Genomic DNA, 20,722 nt, shown 5'->3' with positions numbered 1-20,722 from the left:
TATATATTATTATACTACTACTATATATATATATATATGTAGTGTAGTTAGTATATACTACACTACACAACATTGATTATATGATTTATACAAATCTTGTTCATCAATTTATCGGACTGTACTATATTTTACACTGAAGAGAATCTCAAGCATGGATCGAAACAATTATTTTATTATTTAATCCAATAAATTAAAATTATACACATTATATATAATACCTCGTATCTGGTTCTTAAGGCAATTGTATGTGATAAATACCTCACTTGAGTCTTAATTTCTATTAAATTGTTTTTATAACTTATACATAATAAAAATTATATGCTGGTATTTGTTAACTAAACTAAAAAATGATAATGAAAAAGTAATCTATTCAACCTTGATATCCATTTGTTTATATCTTAGTATAACAAAAAGAAATCAAACGAAAATTGTGCGCAGGTATTTGTTATCTAAGTTAGGAATTAATGATAATTAATTGAGAAAATAATTTATATGTCATCGAGAGAGATCTTTATTTATTTATAGTTTACATAAGAAAAGAAGATCGAAAGGAAACGAAATTATATAAACTATATTTATTAACTAAACTAAAAGATAATGGCAAAGCGATTTATTCGTTCTTGATTTTCATTCATTTATAACTTAATATTTAACAAAAGAAAATCGGATAGAAACGAAATTATACGTTGGTATTTATTAACTAATTGTTAGAAAATAGAATGATAATAGCAAAATGATCTATTCGACCTCAATTTTGATTTGTTTATAACTTAATATTTGAAAAAAAGGAGATAAGATAGAAACGAAATTATATACTGATATTTGTTAACAAGGGGTATTCCAGAACTGGTATCTTGGATTTAGATACTAATTTTTTTGGTATCTTTATCAGTCAGAAAAAAATTCCATCCGGCGATATTTCTATATCCTTAATTTTCGATTTTTTAAGTATCAGCTCTGATAATTCCCCTTGTAAACTTGAAAATAATAATGATAAAGTTTTTATAAATAAAGTATTTATTTATCTTCGCTCTTCATTTGTTTATAACTTAACGCTTAAAAGGAGTTAAAATAGAAACGACATTATTTTTAACTTTTTTAACTATTTGTTAACTAAGTTAGAAAATGATAATGAAAGAATGATTTATTCATTATCGATCTTTATTTATGTATAAATATTTAATAAAGAAGATACATATCATTAGAGTTAAGTAAATAACAAAAGGTATTATATCACTTGTGTTTACTTATTTTTTAATTTGATAAAATTTAACTTGATTAGTTAAGATTGTAGCATCAGGTTTTTATTTGATACATTAGTTTTTTCGAGAAGTAATAATTTTTGACAGAGAATTGAAGTTGCCATTACTTGGATTGAACTTCAATAAAAATATCTTAGAAAAAAAATTAAAATTATTAATTGAGTTGAACTTAGGTTTTATTCGAGAAGCACATTTTCTTATCGCCTTTTAGAGATATTACATTATATTTGCCGTAAGGAATAAAGAGATGGTATGACGCGTATATGTGAGCGTGACTGAGATTGGAAAAGTGATGGATTGTTTATTAGGGTGGGGGAGGTATCGATCAGAGTGGAGCGAGTCTCAGGTCAAACGGCAAAACCGTGGGACTGCTGACGTCGGCGTATCGCATGCTACAAGATTTTCTTACAGAAAATTTAATTGAATAGATATTAATGTTACTGAGAATTAATATTAGCTGAGAATTAAATTTGTATTCTTAATATTGAGATTAAATATCATTAGGAATTTAGATGATATTAACGAGACAAAATTTGAATAATCGGAGTATAGAGCATTTGTCAATTCTATTTTTAGCATTTGAGTTATAAAGATAGAAATTAATTTGAATAATTTATATTTCTTGAACAAGAAATTTTTAAATTAGAGCAATTCAAGCAATTTCATCATTTTGTACCAATAGAGAGGAATGGATGGGTATCTTTATTATTTACAAAGTATTCTGTCAAAATGCGGCCGATTGTCGGGAATATTGAAATCAATTCGAAGGGATCATCGAAGATTTGAGGATTTTCGGAGTTTGATGCAAAACGGCTATTCGCAAATGATTTAATGAGAAATCAAGATAAATTGACTGGAAGTTACATGTGGAAGTTAACATGTGAAAGGAAGGACTGAACAGTTTCTACAAGCGCAGTTAGCTCCCTTGGGGAATAGAAGAAAAAGCAGAGTGAGAAAGAAACTGAGATATGCGTATTTATTATATACTAAAAAAATATTATATTATAATTATTTGAGATATTCCGAGATTTTCAACTTTCGACGTGTCCCGCTCCGCACTGAGATTCGAATGATCCATGCTGAATCGAAGAATGAATCAAGAAATGATCCGAATGAATCAAAGAATGATCGATTCGCTCGATTTTCGCGTTTATATTAGCGCGAGTTGGGTGTAAAGGGGGGAGGAGGGTCTCGATTTTCTAGAAATTGACAATACATGTCTTTGAGCATTAAATTTCCCATAGAAATATCGGTCGTGCCAAGCTGGAATTGGCATAGAAGTAAACAGAAGAAAACAGAACAAATTTTATTCAGATTCGAAGGATTTAAATCAATTTCTTATTATTTAATAAGGTTTTAAAGTTACATATTAATTAATTAATTTTAGATCCGAGCCGATTCTTTCCCAGTTTCTGATTGGTCAGCGCATGTCAGGCGCCTCGCATGAAATGCGACTAATTCGCATTTGCTTATACCTATTCTAGGCTAAATTAAGTAATTACAAAAGTAAAGAAAAAACGATCAATTGAATAGAAATGTAACAAATATTATTTTGCAGAATTGCAAAATAATAACGTTCTTAGCCTGAGTGACCGAAATTAATGCACTAGATATGTAGATACTCTTATTCAATTGGAAAGGTTGTGTGTATATGTCTATTAATTCGTTTGGATTTTGCTTATTTCTGCGGCTTGATATGGTATTAGGATCTCAAAAATATTCAATGAAGTTCCAATCTCACTTTTCAATCTCACTATTCACAGCTATGCTGTCACGTTTTCACAATATAAGTAGTAGGACATTTTGAATTTATCGATTTTTCTTATAGACTTACACTGTGATTAGTCGTAAAAATTCATTTTCCCGTTCCTCTCGTACGGTTTACATTCTGAAGAAATTTCCCTTCTAGAGAAATAGACAGAAAGCTCATTTCGCTCGAAAACCATACTAGTAAAAACACATGAATCGCAGTCGAAAACTCCTCAGTCAGAATCTCGCGTTTTCGATTAGAATCGCAAAATTTTCATAATCCTGATTCTGAGCTGTCTTTGATTCAGTTCACATAGCGTCCTGTCTATGAATATCGCAAAAATGTGAAAACACTAACTATCCATTTGATTTATAGTTTATATATGCAAGAGTGAGTGAACACAAATATGGCGCTGCTCAGCGCTGTCTTCAAACATGGTGACGAAGTTTATTTATAGTTATTTATAGAAGTTATATGGTAGTGTATCATTCAGAAGAAAAAATAATTGTTTTCAATGAAGTAAGTGTTACATTGTAACAACATGCTCCAATCGAAGTGTAACAAATTGCATTTTCAATTCGAAAAAATACAGATCGAAAACCAGTACATCGATTCAAACACAATGTGTTATTATAATGACATGTATTGAGTATGGGAAAAAGTTCGTGGCGTTTTTCCCGCTAGATGGCATTAAATGCTCGACAGTCGGCAACTACTAATCGCATCGGCAACACTAGACGTGCGTTTAAAAAGACATTTTAACCTTTGTTTTGAGCCGAAAAGATTGAAATCAGTGAAGTAGATCAAAAGTTATTTTATTTTGAAAATAGAAATAAATAAGGAAAAAATTTGCTACATTTTGCAGTATCACTACGATAAAGGCAAGAATGCTGCACAGGCTTATGAAAAAATTTGCGCTATTTACGGTGAAGATTCTATCAAAATCAGCAGCACGGAAATGGTTCGCTCGCTTTCATGCTGGAAATTTCGATGTGAAAGATTAACCTCGCTCCGGTCGACCAATCATTGAAAAGTCCAATGAAATCATGGTAAAAGTCGAGCGTGATAAGCATGTGAACACTGTGGAGATTGCCAGAGAACTAGGTATCGATCACAAAACAGTTTTAAATTATTTACATAAAGCTGGATACAAAAAGAAGCTCGATGTTTGGATTCCTCATGAGTTGAGTGTTAGGAACATGATGGACCGAATTAACATTTGTGATATGCTACTGAAACGGAATGAAATTGAGCCATTTCTGAAGAGAATGATAACTGGTGATGAAAAATGAATCACCTACGACAACTAGAAAAAGATCATGGATAAAGAAAGGAGAGAAGGCGCAAACAATCGCAAAACCTGGACGAGGAAGAAGGTGATGTTGTGTGTGTGGTCACTATGAGCTATCGTCCAATCAAACAATTAATTCCGAACTCTGTGAACAACTGCAGAGATTACAACAAGCAATTGAGAGGAAGCGGCCAGAATTAATCAATAGGAGAAGTGTCGTCTTCCATCACGACAACGCTCGATCACACACATCTTTGATGATTCGGCAAAAATTGCGAGAGCTTGGCTGGGAAGTTTTAATGCATCCATCGTATAGTCCTGACATAGCATCCTCAGACTATCATTTGTTTAGGTTTCTGCAGAATTCTCTTAATGATGTAAAGCTAGCTTCAAAAGAGGCCTGTGAAAATCAGCTTGAAACAGTTTTTCAATCAGAAACCACAGAAGTTCTATCGCGATGAAATTATGGCTCTGCCCCAAAAATGGCAAAATATTATAGAAAATAATGGAGCATATTTGGTTTAAATAAATTGATTTCAATACTTTAAGAAAAACACTTTAATTTTGCTAAAAAAATCAAACTTTTTTCCCATACCCAATATATAAAAGAAATATACAAAAGGATAATCACATACCTCCTTTGACTATAAAAACCTAGACTGTTAGTAAAATTCACATGTCAGCCACCATGTTCCTTACCCAAAAATTAAAATATCGATCATGAATTATTTCACGTAATTCAAACATCCGATAGCCGAAATTTTTGTCATTTGTATGCAAAATATTAATTTTATAAAATTACAATAAAAATTTTAAAAAGTATATAAAATGGATAAAAAATATATAAATCTGACAGATAAAGGTAGATAAATAGACAAATAAAATATTTAAAGATATATAGATCTTTGATAATAAAAGTGATCTTTATTTTTAATTTTGTTGAATTATCAAAATAATTATGTAGAACGTTAAAATAAGCTAGTTATTTATAGAATATCATAATTCTTGCAACATTATTATACTTGAGAATCTTGCATAATTATTTTGATTGTCCAATAAAATTATTTTTTATCTGTATTTTAGAGAATTTTTTAATATATTAGCAAAATCATTTTCTCATATTATTTTTAAAGCTCAGTATAATGTTAAATATGATAATATTGTTTATTAATATCTATTTAATATTTATAACATTATGTTTACATTTATATTACATTATTTATATTACATTATTATATTTTAATGTTAGATGTATATATTTCTTATGTTTCTAACTTTTTCTTATCTATATTTAATTTTTAAATTCGTTGAAATCATTTTCTTGTACTATTTTTAAAGTATAAATATCAATATAAAATTAACATAACAATATTTTTAATAATATTTATATATTTAATATAATTTAGAATGTTATGTTTATATTTATGTTTTATTTATATCATTATTTTCTCTTTCTACAATAAATTATAAAATCTGAAGTAATATAATATAATATATCGTTAATTAACCACGAATCTACTTATTCTCTGATATTAATATTTGAATTTCCTGCGTTTTAAGCAAAAGGCGAAGCTGATATGATGTAGGATGTTCATTATACTCGTTTCAAGAGTAAAAAGAACGGGGACTTGCAGTCCAGTTTTCTATATAGTCAAAACATACTTCTCACTTATATACATGGGCGTATCGTTTTTTTCAGATAAGGTTTTTAATCAACTCAGGGATGTACCATGTACCAATTGGAATAACAATCAAAAAAAAGAATTTTGCTGTCTTACTGAAAAGAACATCACTGCACCAATTTTGTTGTTGTAATTTACAAACATTAATATATATAATAAACATGTTTGTAAATATGATAATTTTTAACATTAATGAATTTGAATATTCTTACAACTTTTAATATTTCCTCGTAATATTACCTCATTTTGAAGAGGAAAATTGTTACGTTTTGCACATCATGTAATTTTTATTTCTTTTTTTAAAGAATTTTTTTAAGAACAACACATTTACTACAAAAATGTATCAATTATATTCTGTTTTTCGCGCGGAACAAAAATCGAAAATTTTTCCTACGTATGGTATATTTTGTCAAAACTCGAATGAACAGAAATAAAATTACTTACTTGGTACTCTTATAATGAGAAGAAAACAATATTTTTTGTGACAGCAAAAAAACTCACACAAAGTCAAAAGTTGTATATTTTTTACATTTAAAAATGAAAGAGAGGAATTTGATAGAGCATGTACAGCCGGTCATGCAAAGATTGCAATACTTTTTTTCGATGGATTTTGGAATACAGTTTGTTCATTGAGCGATTGATTCTTATTTATGGATCTAACCATTTACGTTCAATCGTTCTAGCAAAGCTGAGTTCTGAAACATATCGAAAAAAAGTTGCATTTTTCTGTGATCGGCTGTACATTGCCAATTCAAAATATTCTCATTAGCAAAGCAATGAAAAATTATTACACATCAATCGTTGTGAATGGATGTATGCTATCAGGATGTGCTAACAGGACTCTTTCAAAATGAAATAATTAATAAAAATTTTGGAAGGAGTTTGAACTTCCAAAATCGTCCTCCTGGATTCGCCATGCTTATATATAAAATAACACAAGTGATTTATACAATGAAATATTTATTTTTAACAGAGAAAATCAAGAAAACATACGTAAACATCTTTTAGAGTTCAAATATGGCGGTTAAACTAAGTGAAATTGTAAAGTATAAGAATCATATAAAAATTCATAAAAATCTGTCACTTGTGGCAACTAAAAAAATTAATTATAACAACTTACCCCGTACAACAACTTGCCCCGGTCTCTTCTAATTGCGGATCAATTCAAAAGCTTTATTCTTTTTGGTAGGGTTATTGCATTCCATAAGAATAATAAAAATGATTTGCATATGTATATTTTAATATATATAACGAAATTATAATTGATGATTCACATCTGATTCTAAAATCTAATTGTGGATCATGATGCAATTTTTTGTGACATATTTAAGTTTACTTAAAATTAGTACAATTAAAAATCTATAATTAAAATGGCAACAAAAATTAATGAAAATTAAACATTTAGTAATAAAAAACAATTAAATTAATAAATAATACTTTTTGCATGTATACTATTCTATGTTCTATTTTGATACTTCAGGTGATTTTTTAATAAATCGAGTTACCATAGAAATGTCTAATTTTTTAATATAATGCCCTTACGAAAAAAAAACTCTTAATTTTTTGTGTTAATACTCAAATTTAGGTGTTTACTATCAAAGTTGAGCGTTGAATCAATATTGGGTGTCACTTAAGCATTAAGTGTCAGTTAACATCAATATTGAGTGTCGATTGAATATTGATTATCAAGTATGAGTATCGGTTGGGTGATCATTAAATTCGGTGAATAGTTTGGTGTATACACCATAATATCCGCAGTTTTCTCAACACTTATATATGACATTCAATAGATAAATGTAAAACTTAAATGATTTAAACCTCTGAGTATTATTTTCAAAATTGAATGTAAGAGTCACTTGAATGTTAATCTTTATAATTGAGAATTAACTCTGAAATGTTGAATATAGATTCATTTATGAAAGAAATATATTTTAACTATATGCGTGAAACATTTTTTTGACAAACTATCTAGACTGCTGTTCGGAAACCGAGTGCTCCCATGTATCGTTTTATCTTTATTGTTCACCCAATGTAAAACAAGGATAAGATGAAACACGAGGGCACCCAGATATTTCCGAACGCAGGCTAGAGTTTGTCAAAAAGATGTTTCACACACAGTCTTAAAGATGTTGAAACCCTATTGAGATATATCACAATTATTGGGAGTAAAAATAAGTTTCCGCCGTTTTTTTATCAAAACTTAAGCATTTATTGTGAAAGAACGGTACATAATTTTATTCAAAGTAATAGCCATCGCTAGCCACTACTTTTTCTCATCTTTCTGATAGCATGTGGATACCGCGTCGCTTCATCTTTTAAGGCTATCCAATCATCGATACAATTTTTGGTATCTTCATATGATGTGAAGTGCTACTCACAGGCCATGCGTCATCGATCGGAACAAGTGGTAGTCGGAAGGAGCAATGTCTGGAGAATATGGCGGATGAGGTAGAACTTCCCAATTTTTGAGTGTTTCTAAGTAGGTTTTGACTGGCGCCACAACATGTGGTCGAGCATTATCATGCAGGAGAATAATTTTGTCATGCCTGGAGTAGTAGTGGGCGCGTTTTTTCTTGAATGCTCGACTCAATCTCATCAATTGTGTTCGGTAGAGAATCCCAGTAATGGTCTCGTTCGGTTTGAGCAACTCGTAATACACGACACCAAGCTGCTCCCACCAAATACACAACATGAGTTTTTTTCCATGAATATTCGACTTGGCTGTCGATGTTGAAGCATGGTCCCCATGATTTCCTCTTCTTTGGATTATTGTAGTGAATCCATTTTTCATCATCAGTGACTATACGATGCAAAAAACCCTTTCGTTTATGGCAAGTAGCATTTCACATGTGAAAAATCGGCGTTCAACGTTTCTCGGCTTCAGTTCATATGGAACCCAATTCCCTTGCTTTTGAATCATTCCCAATGATTTCAAACGATATGAAATTGCTTGTTGAGTCACTCTTAATGTAAATGCAAGTTCTTTTTGCATTTGGCACGAATCTTCATCCAATAATGCTTCCAATTCCGCGTCTTCGTACACTTTCAGCCTTCCGCTACGGTCTTTGTCTTCGACGTCAAATTCACCGTTCTTAAACTTTTGAAACGTTCACGACAACTTCTCTCACTTAAGGCAGTATCACCATATGCTTCTACAAGCAATCTATGAGCCTCAGCTGCAGATGTCTTCAAATTAAAAAAGTAAATCAAAAGTTCCCGCAAATGACGCTTATTCGATTCAAAACTCGACATTTTCGTACAAAAAAAAATATATGATGTTGATACAAAATCGCTAATATTTCAAGGTTATGATGTTGCTGGATGTCCAATCTTATGATATATCGTTTTACATCAAATTTTAATTATAGTTTATTAGTGGCGCCGTCTTTTGCAAACGGCGGAAACTTATTTGTACTCCCAATGTATACTAACAGTTATATTAGATGTACAACTTTGCTTCCGCCGTTTTTTCCGAAATTCGAGGCTTTATTGTAAAAAACTGGTTATACATTTATGATTCAAAGTATTGTCCATCGCTGGCCACTACTTTCTCCCATCTTTCGGGTAGCGTACGAATCCCGCGTCGAAAAAACTGGTCATCTTTTGAAGCTATCCACGAATCGATCCAATTTTTTACTTCTTCATAAGACCGGAAGGGCTGGTCAGCCAGGCCGTGTGCCATTGATCGAAACAAGTGATAGTCAGAGGGAGCAACGTCTGGAGAATACGGCGGGTGGGGTAGGACTTCCCATTTCAACGTTTCCAAGTATGTCTTGACCACTTTCGCAACATGAGATCGAGCATTGTCATGCTGCAAAATCACTTTATCGTCTCTCGTTGCGGCCGTTTGTCTTTCAATGCTCGGCTAAAACGCATCAATTGCGTTCGATACCGATCGCCTGTGATTGTTTCAGTCGGTTTTAACAGTTCATAATACACTACGCCGAGCTGGTCCCACCAAATACAGAGCATGACCTTGGACGTCAAAATCACCATTCTTGAAGCGTTGAAACCACTCACGACACTAATAGCGGCCTCACCATAAGTATTTGAGAGCATTCGATGAGCCTCAGCCGCAGATTTCTTCATATTGAAGCAAAAAATTAAAACCTCCCGCAAATGACGAGAATTTCGCTCGTAAACTAACATTTTCAATCGAGAATAACTTTATGATGCAGACACAAATCGACTAATGTTTCTATGGGGTTATGTTGACAGATGCCCAAGTTTATTGTATGACGTCTATGATCTATTTATTTCAACCATCACTTACCGTTAAAGCCATCTATAGGAAAACGGCGGAAGCAAAGTTGTACACCTAATATACTAATATTCAATGTTCTTGAATCATCGAAGTTCTCGTACGATTGCAGAGGTCAAGCTCTTAAATGGGGTACGAAATTGGATTGGGTGACCGTTTTAAAAAATAAGGAAATTAATGCCCAAATGAGAGAGAAAGCGTTTTTTTTTTAATTATAATTTTGTGTGTATCTTAGAAAATGTTGCAAATCTATAGTATTATTTTAGTAATAAAACGGATTTAATTAATTTTACATAATAAAACCATTTATTTTGATGGTTTTCTTTGGGCATTAACTTTTAACTGAGTGTATGAAGTTGAAGTACCGAAATTGACGTGTGCAAAATTCTATGGTAAGTTAACGATGAAATAAGAAAGAAAAAAAGATGTTGAAAATGTAACCTTTCAAGTATAACTTAGTAACAGATAAGGCTCGCAAACACTTTTTTGACCTACTATATACAAATCTTATCACAGACTTTTCTCAAAAACAAGAATATAATAGTTTAAAAAATTACGATTTTAATGGTCACAAAAAGGTAATAGGTCAATGGGCATGCTGGAGAAATATTTGTATACATATACTTGCATGTAAATTTAATCTCAAAAAGTAAACATAATCTCATCTTGGTACAATATAAATTCAGAGCTATTATAGCCTAATTGATCGCTGTTTATTTATTAATTAATATAATATATTTATTTATTAATATAATATAATCATGAAATCGATTAAATAAATTTAAACGTTTCGACCATAAATGGCTCTTTTCAATGAATAAATTAATCAATAACTATATTCGCAATAATATTTGTCAATAATATAAAATTCGTAAAAAAACAGCGCTCAATTAGTCAATGAATTGAAAATCATGAAATTATTGAATAATACGATATTAGTTTCATTGAATATGGTATCTTTTTACACCTTACAATGTACCAACAGACTTAGCTATCATCAGTATTGAGAAAAGATGGCCATATTAAGAAATCCAAATACTTTACATGAATTCAAAATTACAATACAAGATTATTAAATTCGCATAATTAACAAATAAAATGTGACAAAAATACAGGCCTGTACTTGCGGAGCATCGAAGAGCCGAGGATGACGGCGGAAACGGCGGGTCCTTGTGTACAAGGAATACAGGGCGTCCAGAGTAGCGTAGCAAGTCAAAGTATGCTGCAACAGGATGGCAGTGGCGGCGTTTATTATTCCTCGACATCGACTTGGACGTACGATCCAGAATACGCCCGTATGGAGGCTTGGCTTGACGAGCATCCTGACTTCGTTAACGATTACTTTCTCAGGTAATCTGTTCTTCCGAATTTATAATGAAGCGGATAGATTCATGTTAGGTTCATTGTTTTGAAAATTAATTGATGGCTTGTTTATTATCGTTTTTGAAAAATAATAACTACAACTTTTAACAAAATTGCCTCTGTTATGATCTATATATTTTTCTCCTTTATGTTTTTTTCGTTTATATATGTTTTTTGTACATTTATATACGTTTATATACATTTTTTATCACGAAATCTATTTTTCGAAATCTGCATGAACATCGGAAAGTATATAATAAAAATAGCACGTACGCAAGATGTTACATCTGAAGCTTCGGATGCAATTATTTCCCAAACTATCGTTATTCCAAAAAGTATTTCAAATAGAACTTAATTTAATAAATACGAGGGGGATATCTTTTGATGATCACAAATCCTTGCTAAAAGTGAACGTGCTTCCAAGATTTCAAAATGACCTTTATTCTTCTAAATGGAATCATAGCGACTAATTTGGAAGATAATTGCATCCGAAGCTTCAAATGAGATTTTGTATATGTATATTTGTATATGTACATTGTTTTTATATAGAATATATATACTCGTATATATATATAGTATGCTTATCACAGACTGTTTTTCTCTAACTTAATCATCTAAAATGTTTCCGTATTTAATGATACGAGAAAATACCAAAGAAGAAAGTTGTTCGATTCGAAAGGGCAAATATTATAATGAATAAAAAATTTTTCTCAAGATCATATTTTTTTAGACTTTAAGGTCACCTTTTTAAATGAAATTGTGTTATTTTTTTACACAATATGATTCCTCTAATTATTCTGAATATAAAAGTATTATGATAGTGGTATAAAAAAAATCAATAGTTTACGAAATATTTTATATCTTATTCTGACATAAAATGTTAAATAACTCGTAAACTATTAATTTTTTGATAATCGTATTTAATATTTTCATGAACAGAATAATGAGATGAATCAATTGATAGAAAGAAAACACATAATTGCTTCAAAAAAATACTATGAATAATTTTTTAAATAAGCATTGTATTTTTAAATAAGCTATGTGCTTTTTATCCACCAATTGATTTATCTTATTATTTTGTTTAGGTATTAAAGTAAAGTATTAAGGTATGATTATCAAAAAATTAACCCCTAAATTCCGTACCCCAATCGCGCATCCGTAACTTCCACACTGGTACGAATTTGGCAATTGCATTTTTAAATATTAATTTTGTTATGAAACTTTAGAACAAAAATAAGTTAAAATATGTGTTTTCTAATAGGAAATTTTGTGAGAAATTCAATGGTGAAATTCAAATTGTACGAAAAATTTACTTTGATGATGGAAAAGATTTTTTTAGATAGATTTTTGAAAAACGATTTTTTATTTATTTAATTATATTTATTTTTATATTAATACAATTCAATTGTTTATATTTTTACTTTATTAATAAAATATAGGTGTAAAGGAAAATTATTAGAACATCGGCATCTGCCTTGCAAATATTACATCGTGCTCTGTATTCTCTTTTAAAGGAGTTAATATTTCTCTAAGTGGTACGTCAATTTTCAATATAAAATCAGTAAAATTTTAAATATAATATATATCGTCCTATTTGAGGAACTGCAATATTGCCAAATTTTGCAAATACCTGCCTTATTCTATCATGTGGCTGAAAAATTTTTAGATTGAACGAATTTATCCAAGTGAAATTCGATCTTAATTATGTCCTTAGTCCAGATGGGTATAACTATGTAGTAGGGCGCCTGCACACGCTTCGATAACAGTTTTCAAAGTACCACCGAAAACCAAAGCGCCCATTTTGCGTGCCACTCTATGGATCTAGTCCTTGCGCGCGCCGTCCCCGCGCCATTTCTTCCCAGAGCGTATGCACTTCTTAAAATTCACAAACCAAATTGTTCTTTTAAGATCATTGTTTCGTCCATAGTCTGTTACATGGCTTCCTTTTTATATAATATTTATACGATTCTTTACTGAAAGTACTGAAGAATCTACTGAAGAAAGTACTAAAAGTACTGAGAATCATATTAAAGATAGTTTTCAACTGGTTGATAAACTTAAAGGAATTTACTTTAAGGAAAATTACAAATTAATTTCTCTAGACGTTGTGTTACTATTTATAAATATATCAATGGCTTTAACAATGTACTGTATTAATGATAGTAGAATTGGACTTACATTTAAAAAAAATGTGCACTTCCAAAAATAGAATTTCTGACTGCAATTAAGTTGTTTTAGATTCGACTTTTTTTATATTTGACAATACTATTTATAAACAAAATTTTGGTACGCCCATGGATTCTTCTTTATCTCCCATTGTTGCGGACTTGGTAATGCAAAAATTGGAAAGCTTTGATGTTGTTTGGGGATTTTGTACTTTTTTATTGTATTTTTTTATTAGTATGTCGGCGATTTATGCGCGGCGGTTTCAGTGTCTAAAATGGATTTTCTCAGCGCGTTCAATTCTTTCCATCCTCGTCTGCATTACACAATTTACCATGGAAGTCGAGCATAATTTGTTAAATTTTCTAGATATTTCTATCATTATTAATAATAATCATTTGATTTTCGACTGCTATCATAAACTCAAGCAGATTTTTAAATTTTTTTTCAATCATCTGACATCTCAAAAGAAAGGCATAATTTTTAATTTAATGGACAGAGTTTTTTTGATGTCGGATCCTATTTTTCATGCAAAAAACATCTCTCTTGTTATAAACATTTTGAAAACAATTTTCCGCTTAAATTCATTTTTGATTCCATTAATAATAGAATCAAGGATATTATTCGGAAAAAGTTGTTTAGAATCAACAACTTAGAGAATAATAAATTAGTCCATCTTGGTTTATCATATCTTATGTATCGATTTTACAGAAAAATTTAAACAATTCAATAGAAATGATATCAATAAAAATGATATCAAAGTCTCTTATTATAATACAAATGAAAGAAATTTATCAAAGTACATAAAGACCTTTTGGACTTTTTTTCGAAATCTAATGTTGTTTATAAGATAAACTGTAATGACTGTGATGCATCTTACATGGGACAAACGAAGAGGAAGCTGAAAACTCGGATTTCAGAACATCGAAATTATATACAGAACATCTAAATCAGTAATAACAGATCATCGATCGCAATTGGATCATGACTTTGATTGGAACATTCAAATCTTGGATGAAGAACCGGTGTACAATAAATGCCTTGTCTCAGAGATGCTTAACATTAAAAAACAGAGTAATAGTTATCATATATATCTTAACCTACAAACAGACACAGAAGGTTTTCATAAATCATATATTCCGATAATAAACTGATAATAAACAATGTTTGATTTTGCCAAGATTTATTGCAGTACAATTGAATCCATCGAGAACGTTGGACGATTTTCTTTATTCTTTATTTTATATATTGAACATTACACACTTACAATTGTAATATTAATTTTTACTTCTTTTAATACCAAAATTTGATTTTTTTAAATATTAACATGGATTTTCTCAATTTTTGACTCTGAGGTGAGTTTTTACCAGAAAAATATATTATGTTTGTTTAAAAAAATTTTTTAATTTTGATAATTTATATAATAATTTTATGTTTCTTTATATTCTCATTAAAACAAGAAAAAATTTTCGCAATCAATCATTCACTTTTCTATTGATATCACTTTTCTATTGAATTGTTTAAATTTTTTTGTAAAATCGGTACATAAGATATGATAAATCAAGATGGACTAATTTATTCTTTATTATTCTCTAAGTTGTTGATTCTAAAACTTTTTCCGAATGATATCCTTGATTCTATTATTAATGGTATCAAAAATGGTATCAAAAATGAATTTAAGCGGAAAATTGTTTTCAAAATGTTTGACGAGCAATTTTTCGTTTCTCTGTTTTAACACTCATCTAATTCTGTAACGAAATAGTCGCTTTCTTAATTTTTGAATAATAATTTTTGTTGCACCGGAATTTTTTTATACATCTGAAGAGAGTCTAAATATTATATAAGGTCGAAACATGTATTGTACTTAGTATTGTATTTTGTAGCATTTCAATTTTCTTATTTTGTACAATTCTTATATCTATCTTCAATTATACTGATGTTAAACGAACAATGGAGATTTTTTATGTTTTCTGACTCTTATTAACTTTTTATATCTCGTTGTCGTATTTATTTACACCAATAAATGTTATTGTAAAAGCATCTAAATTTGGAAAAATGATTTCAGGTAATTAAATAAAATTTCCTTTCACAACAGATTTATTTTATTATTAAAAAATAAATATAAATTTGCGTAAACGGAATAATATCATGAAATTATAATCTCTGTGATATCATTTCTATGATATATTTTATATTTTGTTTACGAATCTCATAATAGTCGTAAAATAGTTATTAATTTAACATTTGTATTTCTTACAGATCATTTTAAAATGTGGTTAGAAGAAGCTTATTTTCCAAACATTGGTTCTAAAAGCGTTTTTCTTATCGATTCATGGACTGGACATTGTCCCAATATTATTTCAGATTTAACATTGCAGGAAAACATATTACTACTATTATACCGAAAGGTACTACAGGAAAAATACAACCATTAGATGTTTACGGATTTAGAATTTGGAAAAATTTTGCTAAAAGATTTTGTTTAGATATTGTTTTACTCTATTAGAAAGTAATATAAATTTATATAAAAGAAATAATATAATAAAATTACAATCTCTGATACATAATCAATTGTCATCTCCGCGATATCACAACTTATTTAAATATTTGTGATTTAAAAGTGGTTGTACAAACGAAAGACCAGAAGAAATTTGAAAATCCAGTAGAATTTAGTTTAGACAAAAGTTCAACAACGTGTGATATCGAAGGTTGCAATAATACAAGGTGTATACAAAAAGTTCGTACTCTGTTCATCAAACATCCAAATTAAATTATTCTGTAACGGGGATGTGGTCACCTTCGAAATACTCTCCCCTTGACAGAATACACTTGGTTCAACGCTTCTCCCTGAAAGCATGTCTTTCTTTGTCAGTTCCTTTAGGAGCTTCATTGTTTTTCGTTTTATGATATCAACAGCTACAAAATGTTCACTCCGCACGATATTTTTTTACTTTAAAGAACAAGTAAAAGTCAGTCAGGATGCTAGATCAGGGAATGGTCATCAAGGATCAGGTGCTAGAATAGGGAAGGTATGATAGTGATATTGTTTTTGGCCAAAAATTCGCGCGTAACGAACTCCGATTATCATCCTTTTGAGAAAATTTGAATCTTGGGCATTTTCGATCTAGTCATTGCAACACGTCTTCGTTTTTGCTTGTCAAAACTTTCGGAACAATTTTTACACACAGCTTCTGCATGTTTAAATCTTCTTTTAAAATTGTTCGAATATTACTGTTATTTATTCCAAGTTTTTCTGCAATCATTCTAGTAGTAATTTAACGATCTGCCTTCACCAAATCGTAAACACGTAAATGTTCTCATCGATACGTGACGTTGTATCTCACTCGTGCATCATCATCGACTTTCTTCCTTTCTTGAACCGGTTTATTTACACAGTTCTATGCTTCATGGCAGACTCACTATACACTATTTTTAACATTTGAAGAATTTCCTGGCCAGGTTTTTGCCAAGTTTTGAGAAATTTGATATTGGTTCTTTGCTCGTCAAAACGTCTTGCTCCATTCCAACATGACAAAAGTACGTTAATAAAAACAGATACGAAAAGCAGAGATCTCGACATCTAACTTTTACTAAGGACACATGATGCTTCCCCCGAGACGTTGCACCACTGTACAAACTTACAGCGTTACCACATCGGCAGAATAGAAATAAAATTCAATGCACGAATTTTTTGTACACACCTTATATAGCTGTAGTAAGATGTTCATGGTGCAAGAAATCATTATGTTTAAAACATTTTTTCATCGCGTATCATTATTGTAATGAATATAATGAGTAAACGATACAAAATATAAATTTATTGTATATAAACATTTAGAAATTATTACATGAATGATAAGTAAATAAGTTCACAGTTATTCCTATCATTCAAAAAACTTATCTTTTCTTTAAAAATATGTCACGATTTTGATACGTAATACGTGATTTAAGAAGGTTATTTCTTATATCTCATTACATTCTTATATCTTATGACATTTAGAGATTTTTTAATTTAAATATATTTTCTATATATATTAAATATAGTTATTAAATATAGTTATTAAATATAGTTATTAAATACATATTTTCTAACAATTCAATGTATTTTTAAATGCAACAATTTAAAAAAAAATTTATTTTTTAAAAATTCAATCTTATACAATAATTTTATTATAAAAGAATGGATTTGGAATAAAATTATTTTTAATTTTTATTCATAGAAGGAATTAATTCTACTTACTAAATAAGATCAATTATCATAAGACTCGTAACTTGTTCTCGTAAAACTCATAAAAACTTACAATCAGTATTCTAACTTTATGCGTATGTATCGTAAGACGTAAGATTATTCGTAAATATTTATGATTTCTTGTAAATTTTATAGCTAGTAAAAAGCTGTCTGTAATATCGTATAAAGGTATAAACACTTCAAAATTTTTATAAATCTTACGAGAATATGTTACGAATCTTACAATTTTATTTAGAATTTAGGCATAAATATCAAAGAAATAATAATAGGGTTAATATGTATATACAGGGTGTTTGGAAATAATCGCCAAATATTTCATGGGCAAGTAGAGCGGACTAAACTGAGTCGAAAAATCCTCTTCCATTTTGTAAATTTCACCAAATAGTTAACGAGATATTAATCCTTAAAGATAGCCGAATACTGTGATAGCGTATACTGTGTATACGCCTACCGATTTGGCGCACGGGCCGTGGGGAGCGGGGATAGCCTGGCAAGCGCGCCGTTCGAGCTGTAGTGGCTGCGGCGGTGCGCAGGACGCTTGCCAGTCAATCTCCAACTCCCCCGCGCGCCAAGCGATCGGTAGGCATATACATTTCGCAGTAGTAAGTCGGGCAAGCGTATTCGGCTACTTGGAGAAATTTACAAAATGGTAGAGGACTTTTCGACTCAGTTTAGTCCGCTCTACTTGCCTATGAAATATTTGGCGATTATTTCCAGACACTCTATATATCTTAAAAATATTAATGATAAAATTGAAAACAAGACCGTTTATGTTAAATACATTACTTTAAATACGAAGTGCCACGGTCTGAATATTAAGATGTTGAACTATTATATGTATGTATATATTCATGTAAATGAATTAATTTCAGAAATGATAATTGCGTGCCGCAATTATGGTTGTCGGACATTCAATACAATCAATCTGAAATATTAATAATCCTCCCAAATTTCCCAAATTTAATCTTAGAAAACTATAATAAACTTATTGCCTCGGCAAAGAGATGAATCCGGATTTCTTGCGTGCGAGTGTCCTAAGTCTTTAAACTACTGAGCAATATTCCTCGCAATAACTGCTGTTATAATATAATTTTATTATACATTGTTGAATTCGTAAAAAAATAATCTTTAATTTGGTAAAAAAAAAATTTTTTAATTTAAGAATATTATGGATAGTAGGAGTATTTTGTTAAACGAAAAAAAAAACAAAACTTTTTTATTTATGCAATAAATTTTTCTATTTTTTATCTATAACCATAACTATACTATTGAAATCATACAACTTTTGTTTAAAAAATTTTTTTCTATCTTTTATACTTCTGACGATATTCGCGAAAGTAAAATATCGTTTTTTTTTAAGGAATGTTTCACCTTAAACATGAGTTAGCGCACGTATTTTTTTATACATATCTCTTAGATTTTCATGTTTAATAGCATATCTCATGGAGAATCAAATCGGTTTCGGACAGTTGAACCTTCCCTTATAAGTCCTTTTTTTATATATATTGCAAAGATAGAACTTAGATTTATGCTAGAAATTTTATGCGTATAATATTGGATTGTCCGGAAAGTTCGTGCCGATTTTTGGTAGATGGCGTAAGGAATCAGGTCTAAATATATCAGAATGATTGAAAATAAATGATATGCGTACATATCGTGTACATAAAAGACGTACTTCAGACATACTTGGAAAAATATTTGATTGCGATATGTTAATTTTTGTCAGTTTTATACGCCTTTGAATAAGGAAGAAAACAAAGTGCATTTTAGGCATTTAATGCTTTTCTTTTATCGGAAAGGCAAAAATGCCACACAAGTGGCAAACAAGATAGCTGTTTATGATGAAGGTGCTGTAGCTGAAAGAACTGTGCGGAAGTGGTTTGCTAGGTTTAAAGCTAATGATTTCAACCTTGAAAATCAAGAACGCCCGGGTAGGCCCTCTACCACAAATGAAGATCAGATTAAAACACTGATCGAGAATAACCCACTTTATACGACACATAAATTAGCAGAAATGTTGAATATGTCAAAATCCATCATCCACGAGCATTTTGTGAAACTTGGCTACATAAACCGTTTTGATGTATGAGTTCCTTACGATTTAACGGAGAAAAATCTGATGGATCGCATTTCCATTTGCGACTCGCTCTATAAACGAGGAGACATCATTTTTGAAGCAAGTAGTGATGGGGGATGAAAAATGAATCATTTACAATAATGTTGAATGAAAAAGATCTTGGGAAAAGCGGAATGAATCTTTAGCCACTCCAAAAGCCGGTCTTCCAAAGAAGGTCATGCTCTGTATTTGGTGGGATTGGAAAGGGCTTATGAGCTTTTACCAAACAACGAGACGATAAATTCAGAGAAATATTGTTCTCAATTAGAAGAATTGAAGACAGCAATTGAACAAAAACGTCCAGAAATAACGAATCGGAAGGGCGTCGTGTTTCATCAGGACAATGCGCGACCTTATGTGTCTTTGATAATTTGTCGACAAAAGTTGTTGGAGCTCGGTTAGGATGTTCTACTCCATCCACTATATTCATCAGACCTCGCGCCCTCTGATTTCCACTTATTTCGATCATTAAAATTTCCTTAATGGAAAAAGCTTCAACTCTTTGGTCGAGGTAAAAAAATCACTTAGAAAAGTTTTTCGCTGAAAAACCTGAGAGAATCTGGAAGGACGGAATTTTTCAAAGTTG

General features: G+C 30.4%; 1 protein-coding gene across 1 annotated transcript in view; it reads left to right on the top strand.

Annotated features, from left to right (window-relative positions):
• Window positions 1–11,366: 11,366 nt before the first annotated feature.
• LOC105622252 (dual 3',5'-cyclic-AMP and -GMP phosphodiesterase 11) overlaps window positions 11,367–20,722 on the top strand; it is a 94,005-nt gene continuing 84,649 nt past the window's right edge. The window contains exon 1 of the mRNA XM_012203673.1: window positions 11,367–11,596. Coding sequence (XP_012059063.1) covers window positions 11,394–11,596 — 203 coding nt within the window. The 5' untranslated portion in view covers window positions 11,367–11,393. The remainder of the gene's footprint in view (window positions 11,597–20,722) is intronic.

The sequence above is a fragment of the Atta cephalotes genome (assembly GCF_000143395.1).
Source record: "Atta cephalotes unplaced genomic scaffold scaffold00042, whole genome shotgun sequence".
NCBI lineage: Eukaryota > Metazoa > Arthropoda > Insecta > Hymenoptera > Formicidae > Atta > Atta cephalotes.
This window is presented reverse-complemented; position numbering and strand designations above follow the sequence as displayed.